Source organism: Mustela erminea, chromosome X (assembly GCF_009829155.1).
Source record: "Mustela erminea isolate mMusErm1 chromosome X, mMusErm1.Pri, whole genome shotgun sequence".
In the NCBI taxonomy this organism is placed as follows: Eukaryota; Metazoa; Chordata; class Mammalia; order Carnivora; family Mustelidae; genus Mustela; species Mustela erminea.
Genome location: NC_045635.1, coordinates 108,987,300 through 109,007,321, shown reverse-complemented (window position 1 = coordinate 109,007,321; position 20,022 = coordinate 108,987,300). Strand labels below are relative to the sequence as shown.

General features: G+C 36.3%; 1 protein-coding gene across 7 annotated transcripts in view; it reads left to right on the top strand.

Annotated features, from left to right (window-relative positions):
* The window catches only part of SMARCA1 (SWI/SNF related, matrix associated, actin dependent regulator of chromatin, subfamily a, member 1), a 74,675-nt gene that overhangs the window by 19,377 nt on the left and 35,276 nt on the right, over positions 1-20,022 (top strand). For 4 of the 7 annotated variants that reach the window (XM_032330405.1, XM_032330409.1, XM_032330408.1 and 1 more), the window contains exons 10-17: positions 4,351-4,460; positions 6,440-6,666; positions 7,482-7,603; positions 10,852-10,887; positions 11,822-11,974; positions 14,658-14,790; positions 16,236-16,384; positions 17,127-17,246. In XM_032330405.1, coding sequence (XP_032186296.1) covers positions 4,351-4,460; positions 6,440-6,666; positions 7,482-7,603; positions 10,852-10,887; positions 11,822-11,974; positions 14,658-14,790; positions 16,236-16,384; positions 17,127-17,246 — 1,050 coding nt within the window. The remainder of the gene's footprint in view (positions 1-4,350; positions 4,461-6,439; positions 6,667-7,481; positions 7,604-10,851; positions 10,888-11,821; positions 11,975-14,657; positions 14,791-16,235; positions 16,385-17,126; positions 17,247-20,022) is intronic. The other 3 variants (XM_032330406.1, XM_032330410.1, XM_032330411.1) reach the window with 2 other exon arrangements.

Here is a 20,022-nt window from a genome sequence, read left to right as displayed (position 1 = left end):
GAGCGAGTCAGGTGCTCCTGTTGTTACTTTGTTATTTTCTTCTCTATCAGACAAGGAGTCCATTTTCTATCCCTGGAACCATGCTTTTGCCAATACTCCCAAACTTTCTTGTCCATCTGCCATTTCTTCCTGGAAGCCCGAAACCAGAATACTGCAATGTCTTTGTCATCTGGGTTAGGATTCTGCTTCTACCACTTACTAGCAGAGTGACTTGTTCTGTACTGGGGCTGTTCAACACTGATAAAGAAAGATATACAATTGTACATGTTGGAACAACTCCAGTTTCATGTTCTATAACATAAGGTGGTGTTTGATGATGTCAGCAATCCTTGAACATGGCCTTCTACAGCATTCTTTCCCATTTCCAGTAACAGTTGCTTCAGACCTTTCCCAATCACTCCAAGACTTCTATCCCAGATACTCTCTGCTCCCCCTCCCTTTTCAGTAAGTTCCATCATTATTTTCTCAAAGAAAAAGGAAAAGTTACTAGGTAGGAACTCCTTCAAGGATATCCCCCTTCCAAGGATATATGCCTCTGTGTTACCTTCTTTCCGAAGGGAAGAGGTATTTTCTTTGGTCAGTAGCTAAGTCTTCCGACATGAACCCTGGATCTCATTTCTCCCTGTTTCCTTATGGGACCTTTCCCCATAATTTATCCATTTTACTGACTGATTTTTCTAGCTTTCACTCTATATTGACTCTTTGTACTAAAATGTAAACATGCTCAAGTATGTGCTGTGTTATAATCCAAACCCATACCCATACACACGCACACTCATGCATGTACAAAATAGTACTCTCTTCACACTGTGTGTCTCTAGCTGTGATTCTGGTGTCTTCCCTTGATAGCTAAGCTTCTTGAAGAAGTGGTTTATTTTCTCCATCTCCACTACCTAATCTCCTATTTACTCTTGCCTCATTGACCACTGGCTTTTATCCATCCTACACAACTGAAACTTATCTTGGAAGGTCTTTAATCATTTTCTAGTTGCTGAATTCAGGGTATACTTGTTGCTCAGTATTTTGGTTTCTCTGCACTGGTTAGCACTTCTAACCACTCCTGCATGAAACCCTTTCCTACCTGGTTTCTGGTAGGAATTAGATTCTCTTCTTGGATTTTCTCTTACCTTTTTGGCCACTCATATTATTCCTCTTTATGGGCTTTTCTTTCTTAGTCTGCCCCTGAAAGGTTAGTGTTTTGTAGAGCTTTGTCTTTGACTTTCTTTTTCATATGTGCTCTCCCTGGGGATCCACTCCTATGGTTACAGGTACCACCTATCTACTTATAACTCCCAAATTTATCTTTCCATTATTTCTTGCCTAGTTCCTGTATATCCTACTGCCTTCTAAGTCTTTCTCTCTAAATGTCTCACAGGCAGTTTAACTCATAAAAGGAATCTCTCTTGGACAATTTTAGGAGGCTCAAACCAGAGATCAGAAGTTGTCTTTCACTCTTTCCTTTTCCTTACCTCCCATAGATCTCTAATAGTAGTGGCTACTGTTTACTAACGTCTACTGTGGTTAAGCTCTACACAAATACTACTATAAATTTTCATGGCAGCTTTGGAAATAGGTATCATTATCCTCATTTTAAAATGCTTGTAATAGACATATACCATAATTTTTTCTAATGAATGGATTAGGAAACAGACTCAGAAAAGTTAAGGAACTTGTCCATGCTTACAACAGCTAACCAGGGACTGAGCTGTTTGTAGAATCGCTTTGATCTGATTTGAATTTGACTTCTACCACTTACTAGCAAAAGGACTTCAGTTAAATTAATAAAATTGAAGGGTGCCTGGGTGGCTCAGTCATTTGGGCATTTGGCTCTTGGTTTCAGCTCAGGTCATGATCTCAGGGTTGTGAGACTGAGCCCCACTTTGGGCTGAATGCAGAGTCTGCTTGAGATTTTCTACCTCTTCCTCTGCCGCTTCCCTTGCTTGTGCTCTCTCTTTCTCCCTCTAAAATAAATAAATAAATAAAATCTTTAAAAAAGAAATAAAATTAAAATAATCACATTTCCCTTAAAGATTTATTGTAAGGATTTAGTACTCTGGATTGTAAAGTTCATAGTGCACCGTCTGCTACACTGCACATACTCTACAGGTGATGGTAGCTCTATTATTTTCCTGTGATAGAATTTGTCTCGCAGGTATATACTGATTATTTCATCTTTTTTCTCTAGTCATCCATATCTTCCTTAATACTGAACCATTATCTCAAATCATATGTTTAACTATTTTGAAATGGCCTGCATTTTTATCTCACTTGTAGAGACTCTCTGATCCGTACTCTGACTTAGATTTCCTCTAAGATTCAAAAATATTATTGTTTCACTTAGTGTAATACCTTCTGGGTCCATTCATGTCGTTACAAATGGCAAGATCTCATCCTTTTTATGGCTGAGTAACATTCCATTGTGTGTGTGTGTGTGTGTGTTTGTGTGTGTAATGTGTGTATATATAATATATATTCATACACACACATACACATGTATACATACATATACATGTGTGTATGTATGAATATATGTATACACACATGTATATATAGAGACCATATCTTCTTTATCTATTTATCTGTCAATGGATACTTAGGTGTTGCTTCTGTATCTTGGTTATTATAAATAATGCTACAATAAACATAGGGGTGCATATATGTTTTCAAATTATAGTGGTTTCTTTTTCTATGGGTAAATACCCAGGAGTGGAATTATTGGATCACATGGTATTTCTATTTTTATTTTTTTGAGGAACCTCCACACTGTTTTCCACAGTATCTGCACCAATTTATATTTCCAGCAGTGTATGAGGGTTTCTTTTCTCCACATCCTTGCCAGCTCTTGATATTTCTTGTCTTTTTGATACTAGCCATTCTGATAGATGTAAGGTGATATCTCATTGCAATTTTTTTTTAAAGATTTATTTATTTATTTGACACACAGAGATCACAAGTAGGCAGAGAGGCAGGCAGAGAGTGGGGAGGAAGCAGGCTTCCTGCTGAGCACAGAGCCCGATTCGGGACTCGATCCCAGGACCCTGAGATCATGACCTGAGCCGAAGGCAGCGGCTTAACCCACTGAGCCACCCAGGTGCCCTCTCATTGCAATTTTGATTTGTCTTTCCCTGATGATGAGTGATGTTGAGCATCTTTTCTTCATGTGTCTGTTGGTCATCTGGATGTCTTTTCTGGAAAAATTTCTGTTACCATCAAAATTATTTCTTTTTTTTTTTATTTTATTTTTTATTATTTTTTTTATTTATTTCCAGCATAACAGTATTCATTATTTTTGCACCACACCCCGTGCTCCATGCAATCCGTGCCCTCTATAATACCCACCACCTGGTACCCCAACCTCCCACCCCCCGTCCCTTCAAAACCCTCAGATTGTTTTTCAGAGTCCATAGTCTCTCATGGTTCACCTCCCCTTCCAATTTCCCCCAACTCCCTTCTCCACTCTAAGTCCCCATGTCCTCCATGCTATTTGTTATGCTCCACAAATAAGTGAAACCATATGCTAATTGACTGTCTCTGCTTGACTTATTTCACTCAGCATAATCTCTTCCAGTCCCGTCCATGTTGCTACAAAAGTTGGGTATTCATCCTTTCTGATGGAGATTGGGAGGGAGACAAACCATAAGTGACTTTTAATCTCACAAAACAAACTGAGGGTTGCTGGGGGGAGGGGGTTTGGGAGAAGGGGGTGGGATTATGGACATTGGGGAGGGTATGTGCTTTGGTGAGTGCTGTGAAGTGTGTAAACCTGGTGATTCACAGACCTGTACCCCTGGGGATAGAGTATTATGCCTCCATCAAAATTATTTCTATACAGAGGGGCACCTGGGTGGCTCAGTGGGTTAAAGCCTCTGCCTTCAGCTCAGGTCATGATCCCAGGGTCCTGGGATCGAGCCCCATGTCGGGCTCTCTGCTCTGCAGGGAGCCTGCTTCCTCCTCTCTCTCTCTCTGCCTGCCTCTCTGCCTACTTTTGATCTCTGTCAAATAAATAAATAAAATCTTAAAAAAATTATTTCTATACAGAATAAAGAAGCAAATGTTGTATGACAGTAACCTTTTTTTTTTTTGAAAGATGTTTTCATGCTTATTCAATAGTCAATTATCTTGTTGTCTTACATTTTAATGTATTTTGTGCCATCAGATTATGAATATCTAATTTAGGGCCCCTGTTCTGATTTTTTAATGGGCCATTTGTTCTTTTTTATTGAGAAAATTGGCAACTGGTATTGGTAGTGTTTTTCAGGTTATGCATTGGGAAGTAAATTTTGCATTAGGGTGCTGTGGTTTAAATATTAAATATCTTACAAACTTTTATAAAAACTATCACTTTTTTAGGTTTTAAAACCATTTTTGTTACGTCGTATAAAAACTGATGTAGAGAAGAGCCTGCCTCCTAAAAAGGAAATAAAGATTTACTTGGGACTGAGTAAAATGCAACGAGAATGGTAAGCTATTTTATTTCCAATGAATTCATTTATGTGTAAAGATTTATTAAAATCCAGCTTTGTAGCTTTCTCCAAAGCTAAATTTAAAAGAAATTTTAGTTGTGCCTTTAGATCAAAATTTACATTTTCTATTTAAATAACAAGTTAAGTAGTTCAAGTATTTTGATAAAAAATTGGTATTCACCAAAAACATTCATTTTATTTAGCCTTTGGGAAGGAGCATGGGCTTTGAGTCTATAGAACTGTAATTTGTTTTTTTAAAATAATTTTTAATTTAAATTTAATTAATTACATGTTATTGGTTAGAGGTAGAGGTCAGTGATTAATCAGTCTTATATAATACCCAGTGCTCATTATATCACATGCCCTCGTTAATTATAAGACCTGTATTTGAATCACATACTTTGCTCCTTTGTAGCTATTTAGCTTGGGTAAATTATATAACTTCAGTTTCCCTTCTATAAAATGGGGATAATAGTACTTAGTTTGTGGAGTCAATGTTAGGGTTAAAGAGGCTAATGTCACTTGCGCATTTTTTTGGTATGCTTGCTTTTTCCATCAGTGTAAGTAGTAATAACCATAATAATAAACATCAGTAAGATGGATGAGAGTAGTGATTGTGGATATTATAAAAATAGATGCTGAATTGGTTTGATAAATACAGGCAAAGCAGGAAAATAACAAGAGAAGATACAAGGAATCCTAAATTAGACATGCTTATGTAATAATGCTGCTAAAAGAAGCAAAATGTTGTGGGGCACCTGGGTGACTCAGTTGGTTAGGCATCTGACTCTTGATCTCAGCTCAGGTCTTGATTTCAGAGTCATGAGTTCAAGTACTGTGTTGGGCATGGAGCCTACTTAAAAAAAAAAAAGAAGAAAAATGTTGCTGATATAAACAAAATTAGATCACTTATAATATGTAATGACTTCTCTACTATTGAAACCAGTATAGGGTGGTGGTGAAGAGTATATTTCTCTAAATTCAGACATAAGATCAAACTCTGACTTTTTCCCTTTCTGTGGCCCTGAGTAGGTTTTTTTTTCCTTCTCTTACTACTGCCTGAATTTCCATTCATAAAGTAGGAGTGATTCTAGTACATACCTGGGAGTTGTTGTGAAGATTTAACAAGATGATTTATATAAAGCCCTTCACATGGTACCTGGCACTTTCATTCAATACAAGTTGGCAGTTATTATAATTAAATATTAATCACTGTTCAGGTGGATACATAGGTCTATTTTTACCTGGGTAAAGGTCAACAAAAGAGAATGAAAAATGTTTATGGATCAGAAAAAAATGCCTTATTAAAAATTAGGTATAAGAAATTGTGATTGTTTTTAGTTCAAACAAGTAAAAGTTGGATGCCAACTTTCAGCAAATATTTATTTATTGAATAATTAATTATCAGATACGGTTATCTGAATAGTTAATCAGTTGATAGCAATTTGTAGCAATGACTAAAGCAAGAAGAAACAGGTTTGTAGGCAACATACAAGTTAAAATGTTCAAGAGTTTCTTAGTTTTGCTGATCAGATTTAGTCTCAAAGTTGAATTTGTTGTTTATCCTAGATAGGACTCTATGCTGATCACCAAAAGCATGTTGTTTGATGTCACTGAACTTTTTTTTAGATTGCTGTAACTTTTAGTATTACAAACAGTGCTGTGATGAACATTATTCCACTTATATTGCTATCTACAAAGGACAAAGTTGCAGATGTAGAATATTCACATTTTAAAACTTTTTATCTATCTTGTCAAATTGCCCTTCAGAAAGAGTGTACTAACATATCCATGTCAGTTTATAAGATCTTCCTATTTCACCACATGTTCACCAAAACTATTTTTTACTTTTTCTTTTCAAATTTTTATTTAAATTCTTATTGGCTAATATATAGTATAATATTGGTTTCAGCAGTAGAATTTAGTGATTCATCAACTACATATAATAAATGATTAATTATAGTTAAAAATTTTAGGTATACAAAAATCCTGATGAAAGATATTGATGTGTTAAACTCTGCTGGCAAGATGGACAAGATGCGACTCTTAAACATTCTGATGCAGCTCCGGAAGTGTTGTAACCATCCTTATTTGTTCGATGGTGCTGAACCTGGTCCACCTTATACCACTGATGAGCACATTGTCAGCAACAGTGGTAAAATGGTAGTTCTTGATAAACTGTTGGCCAAACTCAAAGAACAGGGTGAGTTACAAATCTATACATTAACATGAAATGACTTTTTATATTAGTGCCTTGTGTATGAATAACATTTTCCATATCATCATTCATTGATTCATTCACTCCTTCAGCAAATCTTGAGTACTTACTATCTGCTAGGAATCATCTTGGCCTTGGACAAACTCACAGTGTAGTGAGGAGGAACAGTTGTAGTTCATTGTGATAAGTGCCATATGTTGAGAAACTGAGAGTTGGGGAAATCTTCAGAAAAGCGACATTTGTAGTGAGCCTGGGAGAATGTCTAGGAGTAAATCACAAGGAAGAATGAGAGGGAAGCAAAGCTGGATGGGGCCAGATTATGAAAGGCCTTTTCAACATGCTTTAAAGTGTGGACTGTTTAAAAGGTGGGGAGGAAGGTTTGTTATAGAAGATTTTGCTGTGTCATCTGACACAATCAGACTTGTATGTTTGGAGGAGAACCTTTGAAGCAGTACAGGACTTATACTGAGGATGAGAGTTGAGAAACAGGAGACTAGTTGGGAGACTATTGCAGTAGTCTAGTAAAAGGTTGTGTGTCCCGATCACATCCTCAGGACAGAGAAAAGGCAGACTTTAAATCATCTCAGTACGTGTGGAAGGTTTTGAAATCCTTAAACATGCATAACTCAGCAATGTCTAATTCTGTATAGCTTTCCTCGAAGGTGTATGTGTATGTGTTTCATGAAGTGTTCATGTACTATATATTTATATTACATGTGACGTTTGCTTATGTGTTTGTAATTTTCAAATTAGTTTTTATACAAGTTGAATAACTTGCTTTTTTGGGGGAAATGTTTTAGGTTCAAGGGTTCTCATTTTTAGCCAGATGACTCGCTTGCTGGACATTTTGGAGGATTATTGTATGTGGCGTGGTTATGAGTATTGTCGACTGGATGGACAAACCCCACATGAAGAAAGAGAGGTGAGGAAAAGAAAATAAAACTTCAAAAATCAGAGTTAAGTTAAGCCATGTTTCTCATCATTACATAGTTTTGAACTTTGGCCTTTTAATAAAATAGCCAGGTGTGTTGAATTTCTCCCTAACACCTCTCTGTCTCTCTCAGATCTTCAGTTTGGCTTGCATTATACTGACTCTTTACAAAGCATCCTTTTCAAGGTCTTCAAAGACATCCTTACTTATCTAAATGATACTATACCGTTACACCCTTAACTCTTCTAACTACTGCTATCTCTGACCTTCTGGTTACTGTTTCTCATTCTACTATGTAATCTCTGATTCTGCCATTTTCTTTTCTTGATTTGCTTCCTACAGTAGACCCTCGCCATTTGTGGAGTTTAACAGTTGAGATTTTTCCAGTTTATGAACAACCGTAAAGACTCATGAAACAATAATTTGTAAAGGAAATAATCTCAGTGTTAGATTTTTGTAAAACCGAAATTGGACAACATAGGTATAGGTGCTTATCATGCATTTGTATCTTGGAATACCAAAAGGCTGGTGTATAGGACTGAGTTACTTAGCCAGTGAGGAATCCTAGATAGCACCCAGTGTCTTTCTCAAATTTGGGAGTTCTTACAGATCTTTAGATTATCCCTCACGAATGTCACGGGTCTAATGTTAAATACTTTTTTGGGGGGAGGGCTTTGCTAATTTAGCTTCACTTTTCTGTGGTCCTTCAAGGCTCTGTCTTTGGTCTCTCTTTTAAGTCTATCCTCATGCTCTGGGCAAATATTGTGATTTCATGGTATAGTGGAAAATGCATTGAACTTGGTTTCAGAAGACCTAAATTTCAGTACCAGCTCTACCACTTTGTAGTGTATGCAAGCTATTTAATTCTCTGAGCCTTAGTATCTTTATTATCAGGGTAATATTAATACCTAGGCTTCTTTTTTGACAATATTTTGAGGATTGTTGGGTATAATAGATATGAATGCAGTTTTTATTTTTTTTATTTTTAAAAAATTTTTAAAAGATTTTATTTATTTGACAGAGATCACAAGTAGACAGAGAGGCAGGCAGAGAGAAGAAGGGAAGCAGGCTCCGTGCTGAGCAGAGAGCCCGATGTGGGGCTCGATCCCAGAACCCTGGGGTCATGACCTGAGCTGAAGGCAGAGGCTTAACCCACTGAGCCACCCAGGTGCCCCTGAATGCAGTTTTTTTTTTTTTTAAAGATTTTATTTATTTATTTGAGAGAGAGACAGTGAGAGAGAACATGAGCGAGGAGAAGGTCAGAGGGAGAAGCAGACTCCCCATGGAGCTGGGAGCCCGATGTGGGACTCGATCCCGGGACTCCAGGATCATGACCTGAGCCGAAGGCAGTCGTCCAACAAACTGAGCCACCCAGGCGCCCCGCTGAATGCAGTTTTTAAACTGTAGTTTAGAATATACTGCATGTCATGAAATTGCACACAGGCCTTTTACCTCTCAGCTTTAGGGCCCCATTTCAGGCTGCAGACTTAGTCCATGTCCCTGTCCTTCTCTAACTTCAGTGAGCACTCTGTCCCTTGTGTGCTTCCTTATTGAAGCTTAGTTATAGTATAGGATAAGGTCCATAGCAGGCATACAGGCACTTTTCATACTAAGGGTTTACCTGCTACCCATTTTGGGGAATTTTTTTTTAAGATTTTATTTATTTATTTGACAGAGAGAGACACACACACATACAGCAAGAGAGGGAACACAAGTAGGTGGAGTGGGAGAGGGAGAAGCAGTCTTCCTGCTGAGCATGAAGCCTGATGCGGGGCTTGATCCCAGGATCCTGGGATCATGACCTGAGCCCAAGGCAGATGCTTAACAACTGAGCCACCCAGGTGCCCTAGGGAAATATTTTTGATAACGTTTACAAATAGGGGGTGTTTCAAAGTTTACACTGGTTCCTGCTCTATAGTAGTTCACTTTTTCTAAAATCGTAACTTGAAGCTTGATTGGCTTTTGCTAATTCTTCAGAATGGGTTTCTCCAAATCCACATTAAGCACAAGCCATATAGTGGTATTCAAAATGACCCTTTTTCCTGGAATGAAGATGTTACTAAGGCAGAAAAGTAGGTGCTTTCTGACCTCAAATAGCCAATTTACATTTCTGACTGATCTCCCTGCTTATGAGCAATGTGGACTTCACCAAATTATACCCAAATTTTTCTGGTTTCTTAAAATTTCAAATAATTTCTCCCTTCAGAGGTATTGAATTACATATGTTAACTTTAGGTACAGCAAAGTCAGAGCTGTTATTTTATTTTCTTTCTTTTGTTCATTCTTCCTTTTTTTTTTTTGAAATGCCCCAGTTTTCCATTATACTTTTGTCCACATAGTCATTTTGTCTATTTTCCTATTAAGAAGGGGAAGCCACATTTGATTCCTTACTCTAATTATTTGCCAGCAATTCCTTTTCAGTAGTTCTCAGATTTGCCCTTTCTTCATTGCTACAGCTAAATTCAGCTGGCTGAGTCTCTCGTCATCCTCTGACTCAGTTCCTATAACCTTTACTTAATTGGCTTCCTCACTTTTATAGAGAAAGGATCTAACATTTGTCAAGCAATGACTCTAAGCTAGGCAATGTATAGTTCCAATTGAATTCTCCTAGCAGCTCAGTAAAGTATAATTTACTAGTATTTTTTTCTACTTGAAACTGTCTCAGAGAGGTTAAAAGCTTGCTTAGAAACACATATATAATAAATGGTAATGATTAACACCAGGTTTTTGCTATTTCCTCTACACCAAATTGCCTCTCACTACACCATGCTGCTTTCTGTACTGTGCCCTCTACATGCTATATGGACTGTGGCAGTGTCACCTTCTCTGCTGCAACTTTCGACCATGCCATTCCATTCATTAAAAATTTGACTTCCTGTATTTTCTGATCATAAAAGTAATATATGATTACTGAAGGAAATTTGCAAAATAAAAGTATTTCTGGCCAATCTATTTTTGTACATATAATTTATATAAGTAAGCTGATATTATATTATATATACTATATATAAAGTTTGGTAACATTTTTACTCAGCATTATGTTGTTCTTTCCTATACCAATAATAAAATTTATTGTAAAAATAATTTAAATATATTATATCCAGTGGACATACTATAAATAATTTATCTCCCAATTGTTGATCATTTAGGTTGTTTCCAATTTTTCACTATTATAAATAATGGTAAAGTGAAAGTCCTTATACATAAATCTTTGTGCACATTTCTGATTATTTCCTTAGGATAAATTCCTAGAAGTGGAATTACTGGGTCAAAGGGTATGAACATTTTTAAGACTCTTGATGCATATTGCCAAATTGCTTTCCAGAAAGGTTGTACCAATTTCCATTCCCTGCAGCAATGTATGAGAGTGCCCGTCTCACCGCCCCCTCGTCAACATTGAGTATTATAATTTTTTAATCTTCAAAAAATGGTATTATGTTTTAATTTACATTTATTTGATTACTAGTGAGATTGAACATTATTTTTGTAATTATTAGCCATTCGTATTTGTTCTTCTGTGAATTGTCTGTTCTTTTTTTCCTATTTTTTTGTTCATTCTTTTATTGGGGTCTTAGTGTTTCTTTCTAATTAATTTGTATGAGCTCTTTATATAGTAAGGATATTAACATCCCATTAATTTTATGACTCTTTACTAAATTTCCCTGGATTACCTTATTGAATTTCTTCATTACTTTCCTGTTTGCCTCTTGTCACCATATGGAAATAAATCCGCTTAACCTCCCCTTTATCCAGTTCTCTCATTCACATTTCTGAACATTTTTCTTTCTCGGTTGGTCTTCCAAACTATACCTTCTTTGTTAATACTATGTAAACTAATGGGAATGAAGTTGAGTTAGCTGACATTTTATCTTCTAGATTTTTTCCAGCTCTCCCTCAAAATATTTTCACTGTTGCTGCTTTAAATAATTTAAATGATTTATTGCTTGCCTAGTTAAATTTGTCTATGCGATTGTTCTGAGTTTGTCTCTATTGATGTAAGCTTCTAAATATTAGGAACTTTATGTAATATAATTTCTACAGCAAGTCACACAGTATAGTATATAGATATATGCTTAAGTTTTTGAGATGGAAGAATATCATAAAGTGGGCTTTTGAACATGTATGTTAAAAACATTTTTTTTCTTAAGGACTCTGTTAATATAATTTTATTTTTCTTTTTCTTCCATTTCCTGTATCAATTTAAAAAAGGAAGCAATAGAGGCCTTTAATGTTCCTAATAGTAGCAAATTCATCTTTATGCTGAGTACCAGAGCTGGAGGTCTTGGAATTAACTTGGCAAGTGCTGATGTGGTTATATTATATGATTCAGACTGGAATCCACAGGTTGATCTACAGGCTATGGTTAGTAATCTTTAATGATGTCAGAAATTTATTTTAGCTGGGAATACTACTGTTATTTATGAGGCTCAGATGTAACTTATGATAAAAGGGCAACAAAAATATTTGGGAGATTTTCTAGATGTTAAAATAGATCGTCTTGGAAAACAAAGATACTATGCTATTAAAAAACAAAAAAGGAAACTAAAGCAAATGCACACACCCCAAATCCAGATACAGCATTTGTGTGTCTATTTTGGCATTTATCATGAAACAGAAATGTGTTTTCCTATTCCTGAATATTGAAGAGGACATACACATATGCCTTAATGAAAAGGGTTAAAAAGTGACCTGTTGATATTAATTCTTCTGGATAACTAGATATATTAAAATCCTCAGCACTAAAATTGGGAGAGGTATTTCAACTTTTGTAATAAAACATTTTGGATGAGGAAATAAAAAGATAACAAAGGAATATATTCCAGGAAAACATTTGATACCTAAGGACACCATTGGAAAATATCCTATCCTTTTTTTAAAGACAGTTGAAGAAGCTATTTCTTTTACCTGTCATCATGCTGTCATTTATTGAAGTAGAGCTACAACTTCTGCCAGTGTGACTCATATTTTGAGATGAAGAAAAGTAATTTCAGAAGTACAAAGATGCAAAATAGCTATGCACTCAAAATCTCAATAATTAATGGGTAAATTACTATTTTTGGAAGCAATTAAAGTCATATGTTAGTGAGGCATAGCTTTAGAAGTCCTTCCTTTTAAAAAATTATATATATATATTTATATTTATATTTTTTGGTGCTGAAACCTGGGAGGAAACTACCCACCTTCCCCTTTTTTTGGTAACAGAATTAAAAACATTGACCATCAGGACATTTTAATTTTTTTTAAAGATTTTATTTATTTATTTGTCAGAGACAGAGGGGGAGAGAGCGAGCAAGCACAGGCAGACAGAGAAGCAGGCAGAGGCAGAGGGAGAAGCAGGCTCCCTGCCGAGCAAGGAGCCCGATATGGGACTTGATCCCAGGACCCTGGGATCATGACCTGAGCCAAAGGCAGCTGCTTAACCAACTGAGCCACCCAGGCGTCCCTAATTTTTTAATTTTTTTTTAAAGATTTATTTGTATTTGTAGAGAGAGAGTGCCCACATGTGTGCACATGCATGAGTGGAGTGAGGGGCAGAGGGAGAGAATCTTCAAACAGACTCCCTACTGAGCACGGAGCCTGATGTGGGGCTCAGTTTTTTTTTTTTTTTAAAGATTTTATTTATTTATTTGACAGAGAGAGATCACAAGTAGGCAGAGAGGCAGGCAGAGAGAGAGAGAGAGAGGAGGAAGCAGGCTCCCTGCTGAGCAGAGAGCCCGATGCGGGACTCGATCCCAGGACCCTGAGATCATGACCTGAGCCGAAGGCAGCGGCTTAACCCACTGAGCCACCCAGGTGCCCGGGGCTCAGTTTTATGACCCATGAGATCATGACCTGAGTGGACAACAAGAGTTGGACGCTTAGCTGACTGAATTACCCAGGCATCCCAGGACATTTTTAAATCAAAATGATTTTTTATCATTATTTCAGCATGGTACTAAGCTACCTGTTTAATATGACTCAATAGAAGTAAGTTCCGGTAAGATACAGGGTTACTAAACTGGAAAACTTGTTGATAGCACTTCATTTCATTGAAATTGTATTGAAATTGAAATTGAATTAGTATATCTTTCATGATTTACTGATTTGAGTTTGAAAATTTAAATTTGTGTAGAGGTGTTACATTCTCATTTAGTGTGCCTTGTTGAAATTGTTACTGAGCTCTAGTGTTTTTATATTTAGTTCAAAGGCTGTTTTGAATCTTTCTTCCTTGCTTTGTTTTTCTCACCTGTCCTCCTCCCTTCTCCTATTTGCTCTAGCAGCTTCTGTGTTTTAAAAACACTCCCCCTAGCATTTTTTGTATTATCAGAACTTGCCATCTGTCACCTTTACCAACTCTAAACCATAGGACTAATTCTAGACCACTATATAATAAGGATATTAATATACCATTAATTTTTATTACTTTTTATTATGTATCCCTGAATTGCCTCCATAAGCAGAAAGAACTGCTTGATTATGCAGACTTTTGCCACCATAGCAACACTTGCTAACTACTTTGCCCCTCACAAAGCTACTTGATAGTGTGGAAGATGTTTGCATTCAGTGGCTTAAAGTTGCTTAGTTAACTCCCTCTAGTCCTCGTCTTAAAGGGGCTTTGGCTGTTGCCTTTCTGGAAGTTTTCTATTTCTAGTATAGTATAATACTGGAAGATTTTTTTTTTTGGTCACAGAGACCTCTAGATAGAACTTTTTCTTTGAAAAAAAAAAGATTCTACTTATTTGACAGAGAGGAGAGAGAGCACAAGCAGGGGGAGTGGCAGGCCGAGGGAGAGGGAAAAGCAGACTCCCTGCTGAGCAGAGAGCCAGAAGGGGACTTGATCCCAGGACCCTGAGATCATGACCTGAGCCAAAGGCAAACACTTAACTGACTGAGCCACCCAGGCACCCCATAGATATTCTTAATATTCATTATCCTTCTTTAACAAGTGGCATGTCTAGAGAGCTCAGAAACTAATTTTATATTCAGAATTTTATAGCATATTGTGGCTGTACTATATATTTTATCCAAAATACCAGATATCTTATATTAGGATTCTATCTTCTAGGATCGAGCACATCGTATTGGTCAGAAGAAGCCAGTACGTGTGTTCCGTCTCATCACTGATAATACTGTTGAAGAAAGGATTGTAGAAAGAGCAGAGATAAAACTGAGACTTGACTCAATTGTTATACAACAAGGTAATTATACATGTAAACTTAATTAGGTGTTTTTATCCCCAAAACACATGGAATTTTCTTTAAGGGAGATTATTCTTATTTTTTTAAAGATTTACTTATTTATTTTAGAGAGAGAGCAAAGCATGCGTGTTGTGGGGGAAGGGGTAGAGGGAGAGGGAGGCAAGCAGATTCCCTTCTGAGTCAGGAGCACAATGTGTGGCTGCGTTCCAGGACCCTGGAGATCATGACCTGATCTGAAATCGAGTTGGATGCCTAACCAACTGAGCCACCCATGCGCCCCAAGGAGATTACTTCTAAAGTTGACTAAAATTTGCAAACTTACAGGAAAAAAGTCAGTTTTTAAAAAAGTGCTAATTTAGATCTGTTTAATTTAAAGCCTTGCATTCAGTATATGGAATAGATAGCTGAACATCACTAGCTTATAGTTGAATGCTAGTGGCATGTCTCCTGAAGTACCTGATATTATTTAGCAGGTAAAATGTCTTGTTAAAAAATTTTTTAGGGGCTCCTGAGTGGCTCAGTGGGTTAAGCCTCTGCCTGTGCCTCAGGTCATGATCTCAGGGTCCTGGAATCGAGCCCTGCTTTGGGCTCTCTGCTCAGCAGGGAGCCTGCTTTCCCCTCTCTCTCTGCCTGCCCCTCTGCCTACTTGTGATCTCTCTCTCTCTCTCTGTGTCAAATAAGTAAAATCTTAAAAAAAGTTATTTTATAGATTTAAGACTATTTATGAGAGAGAGAGGCACTTGCACACACACACACACACATATACATATGCATGAGCTAGTGGAGGTTGGGGAAGGGCAGAGGGAGAGGGAGAAGTGGAGCCTGATGGACATGAGACTCCATCCCAGGACTCTGGGATCATGACCTGAGCTGAAGGCAGACACTTAACTGACTGAGCTACCCAGGCACCCCTAAAAATTTTTAAAACACTTTCTAGAGAGTGCCTGTTAATAGAAAAAAAAATTGATCTGAAAAATGAATTTTGAAAATGAAAAAAATGTTCTGTTCTTCTGAGTTTTATCTGAATTTTATGGAAGGAAACTCATATTGAAATAGAAGGTATGGTAGAAGAAAAACTTGTAGGTATATTCATTAATAAAACTTCATTTTTTAAAAAAGATTTTTATTTATTTATTTGACAGAGTTCACAAGTAGGCAGAGAGGCAGGCAGAGAGAGAGAGGAGGAAGCAGGCTCCCTGCTAAGCAGAGAGCCTGATTCGGGGCTCGATCCAAGGACCCTGGGATTATGACCTGAGCCCAAGGCAGAGGCTTTAACCCACTGAGCCTCCCAGGTGCCCCAATTAATAAAACTTTAAAGCTCACTAATTTTCTCTGCTTATAGAGCTTTACTTATGGTTAAATGTGATAGAGTCTGATTAGAACTATTATGCTATTCTTTCTCTAAAATATAATTGAATGTACACAACTTTTATTTTTATTATTAGGAAGACTCATTGACCAACAGTCTAACAAGCTGGCAAAAGAGGAAATGTTGCAGATGATACGTCATGGAGCCACCCATGTTTTTGCTTCTAAAGAAAGTGAGCTGACAGATGAAGACATTACAACTCTTCTGGAAAGAGGGGAAAAGAAGGTCAGTTTTAAAATGGCATTTGTTTTCATGATAAATTGCTTTAAAATCAAAGTACTTCAGCATGCTTAATTGGATTTGTGTTGTTTCAAATGCATGTTTCAAGTGACTCCTATTCTCTCTAAGGATTTGTAGATTTTTATCCAAAGGTAGTTTAGGGTTTTTTAGTTTGATTTTTGGTAAGAAAGACTAAGAACTAGAGTTTAAAATTGAATGACCTTATATCTCATGTTTATTCAAAATAACGTTTGTATTTACTTGAAAGCCAAATAAATTTCATATTCAATCACATATATCAGGACTACATTTTCACAACACACTGGATTACATTGCATTAGCTGAAAATCTTTTGTCAGCATTTCATGAAATACTAAAGCATTATTTGTTAAAGTGTAATAAACTATTTCAGAATATTGTAATTTTGTGTTGAATTTACTTTTTTTCAAATTATTTTGCATAATTTCAAACATAGTAAAAGAAGACAGAAAATATTATATGGCTACATCTTCAGGGATAAAAGATTTTAAAGAAAGCCTAATTGAGAATACTTGAATAACCACTTAAATATTTAAAGTACTTGGAGCAAGTTAAATTTATATTCATTTAATGTTAGCCTTGCATTCTTACCTTGTAAATTAACAGAATGGGTATTTCATGTCAAACCTGACTTAAAAAGATAGAGAGCCCACAGATTTTTATAAGTAATTCAGTGATAATTTTCTAATTTCAATGCATTGAACTGTAGACTGCAGAGATGAATGAACGCTTGCAGAAAATGGGAGAGTCTTCTCTGAGAAATTTTAGAATGGACACTGAACAAAGTTTGTACAAGTTTGAAGGAGAAGATTATAGAGAAAAACAGAAGGTAACTTTTTACCCTCAGCCATTAGACTCTCAAATTAGCAATTCTTCCCATAACTATTATTAAAAAACACTGACGGGGGCGCTTGGCTGTCTCAGTCAGTAGAGCGTGTGACTATTGATCTTGGAGTTGTGAGTTCAAACCCAATGTTGGAGGTTGGGTTTACTTAAATAAATAAATAAAATTAAAAAAATAATTAAAAAAACCCCACTGGCACTTACCTACTACAGTGTTCTGCTATGGAGTGAAATTTGATGTAGGTCAGATTTCATGCAGTTGCTATCTTTAATAAATTTTGATGGATGATGATGATGATGATGATGATGATGATGATGGTGATTACCATCATCCTTCTCATCATTTGTGCTGCCTTTGCTGCTGCTACTATTGTTTTTGAGAAACAGGATAAGATTATGGTGGAATTCCTGGATTTTGAAGCTGAAATCCTAACTGTATCACTAGTTAGGTGACTTTGGGTACTCATTTTTTTCCACTATCAAATGGAGGGTATAGTAATATACTGCATGGACAGCAAAGATCCTTTGAAAAAAATGGGAGTTTTATTTATTTTGTTTGAAATTATAAGAGCTATAATTAAAAATTTTAATTTTTAAAAGAAATAGACTTTGAAAATGACTTTATTACAAAAAATAGTACAGAGTTCACATATATCTTTCACCGAGCTTCCCCTGATGTTAACAGTTTACATAATTATAGTACATTTAAATTAACATGTTTTCTCCCTAACATTCTTTCCCTGTTCCAGGGGATACAATCCAAGATCTCACATTGCAATTTTTAAAAATAGCTTTTTTAAAAATTTTATTTATTTTTTTAAAAGATTTTATGTATTTATTTCACAGAGAGAGAAAGAGATCACAAATAGGCAGAGAGGGAGGCAGAGCTAGGGGGCAGCAGGCTCCCTGCTGAGCAGAGAGCCTGGTGTGGGACTCGATCCCAGGACCCTGAGATCATGACCTGAGCCAAAGGCAGAGGCTTTAACCCACCGAGCCACCCAGGTGCCCAAAAATAGCTTTATTTTTAAGAGCAGTTCTAGGTTCACAACAAAATAAAGTGGAAAAATTAGAGTTCCCATATCCACCTGCCCCAAATAAACAAAGCCTACTACACTCTCAATATCTCACATCAGAGTGGTACATTCGGTACAATTGAACCTACATTGACACATCATTATCTATCCCCAAAGTCCATCTTTTACGTTAAGGTTCACTCTTGGTATTGTATATTCTGTGGGTTTGGATGAATGTGTAATGGCATGTATCCACCATTACAGAATCATACAGAATAGTGTTACTGCCCTAAAAAGTCCTCTGTGCTCTGCCTATTCATTTCTCTCTCTCTATAGCCTCTTACTTTCCATAGTTTTGCCTTTTCCAGAATATCATGTAGTTGGAATCATACAGTATATAGTCTTTTCAGATTGGCTTCTCTCACTTAGGTATATTATATGCATTTAAGATATACTTTCTTGTTTTTTTCATGGCTTGATAGCTCATTTCTTTTTGGTGCTGAGTAATACTCCATTGTCTGGATGTATCACAATTTATTCATTCATCTATTGAAGGACATCTTGGTTGTCTCCAAGTTTTGGCCATTATGAATAAAGCTGTTAGAAAAATCCATGTGTAGGTTTTTGGGTGGACATAGATTTTTATCTCCTTTGGGTAAATGCCAAGGAGCATGATTGCTGGAGTGTATGATAAGCTTGTGTTTAGTTTTGTAAGAAGCTGCCAACACTTCTTCCAAAGTGGCCATACCATTTTGCATTCCCATGAGCAATGAATGAGAATTCCTGTTGCTCCACATTCTCACTAGCATTTGGTGTTGTCAGTATTCTGGATTTTGGTCATTCTAATAGGTGTGTAGTGGTATCTTGTTCTAATTTGCATTTCACTGACAATAAGATGTTGAGCACATTTTCATTTGCTTATTTCCATCTGTGTATCTTCTTTGGTCAGGCATCTGTTCAGGTCTTTTCCCTTTTTTAAAATCAAATTGTTTTCTTATTGTTGAATTTTAAGAGTTCTTTTTATATTTTGGTAACAGTCCTTTATAAGATGCAGTTTGCAAATATTTTCTTGTCATCCTGTGACTTTTCCTCTCATTCTCTTGCCCCACCTTGTTTTTTTCCTGGCTGTGTCTTCTTAGGCTCTTGAAATTTATGTTAGTTCTCAGTCTTCCTTTGTCTTTCATGATCTTTATACTTTTGAAGAGTATTGGTCAGTTAGTTTGTAGTTTGTCTCTCATTTTGGGTTTGTCTGACATTGTCTCATGATTGGATTGAGATTATATATTTTTTGGCAACAATGCCATGGCAGGAATGTTAAGTCTTCAGTACATCTTACCAAAGAATAGAAGATGTTGTGTTGTATTACAGGAAATAGTAATCTTGTCACTTAGTTGAGGTGGTGTCTGCTGGGCTTCTTTACTGTAGAGTTACCATTTTCCCCTTTGTCCTTGATAAATATCTTGGGGAATACATTCCTCACACATATATCCACTGATTTTAGCATATGTTGGTAGCATTTTTCTGCAACAGTTATTGTGGTGTTTGACTAATAGTAATTTTGTATTTCTTTCATTCCATCTGCATTTATTAACTGGGATTTTTCTGTAAGGAAGACCTGTCTCTTCTCATTTATTTTGTACTCATTTATATCAGCATGGACTCAATGGATATTTATTTTATTTTTTTGAGTTATAATACAATTTTATCATTGTTTTGTTTGCCGAAATTGTTCTGTAAAGCTGTTATATT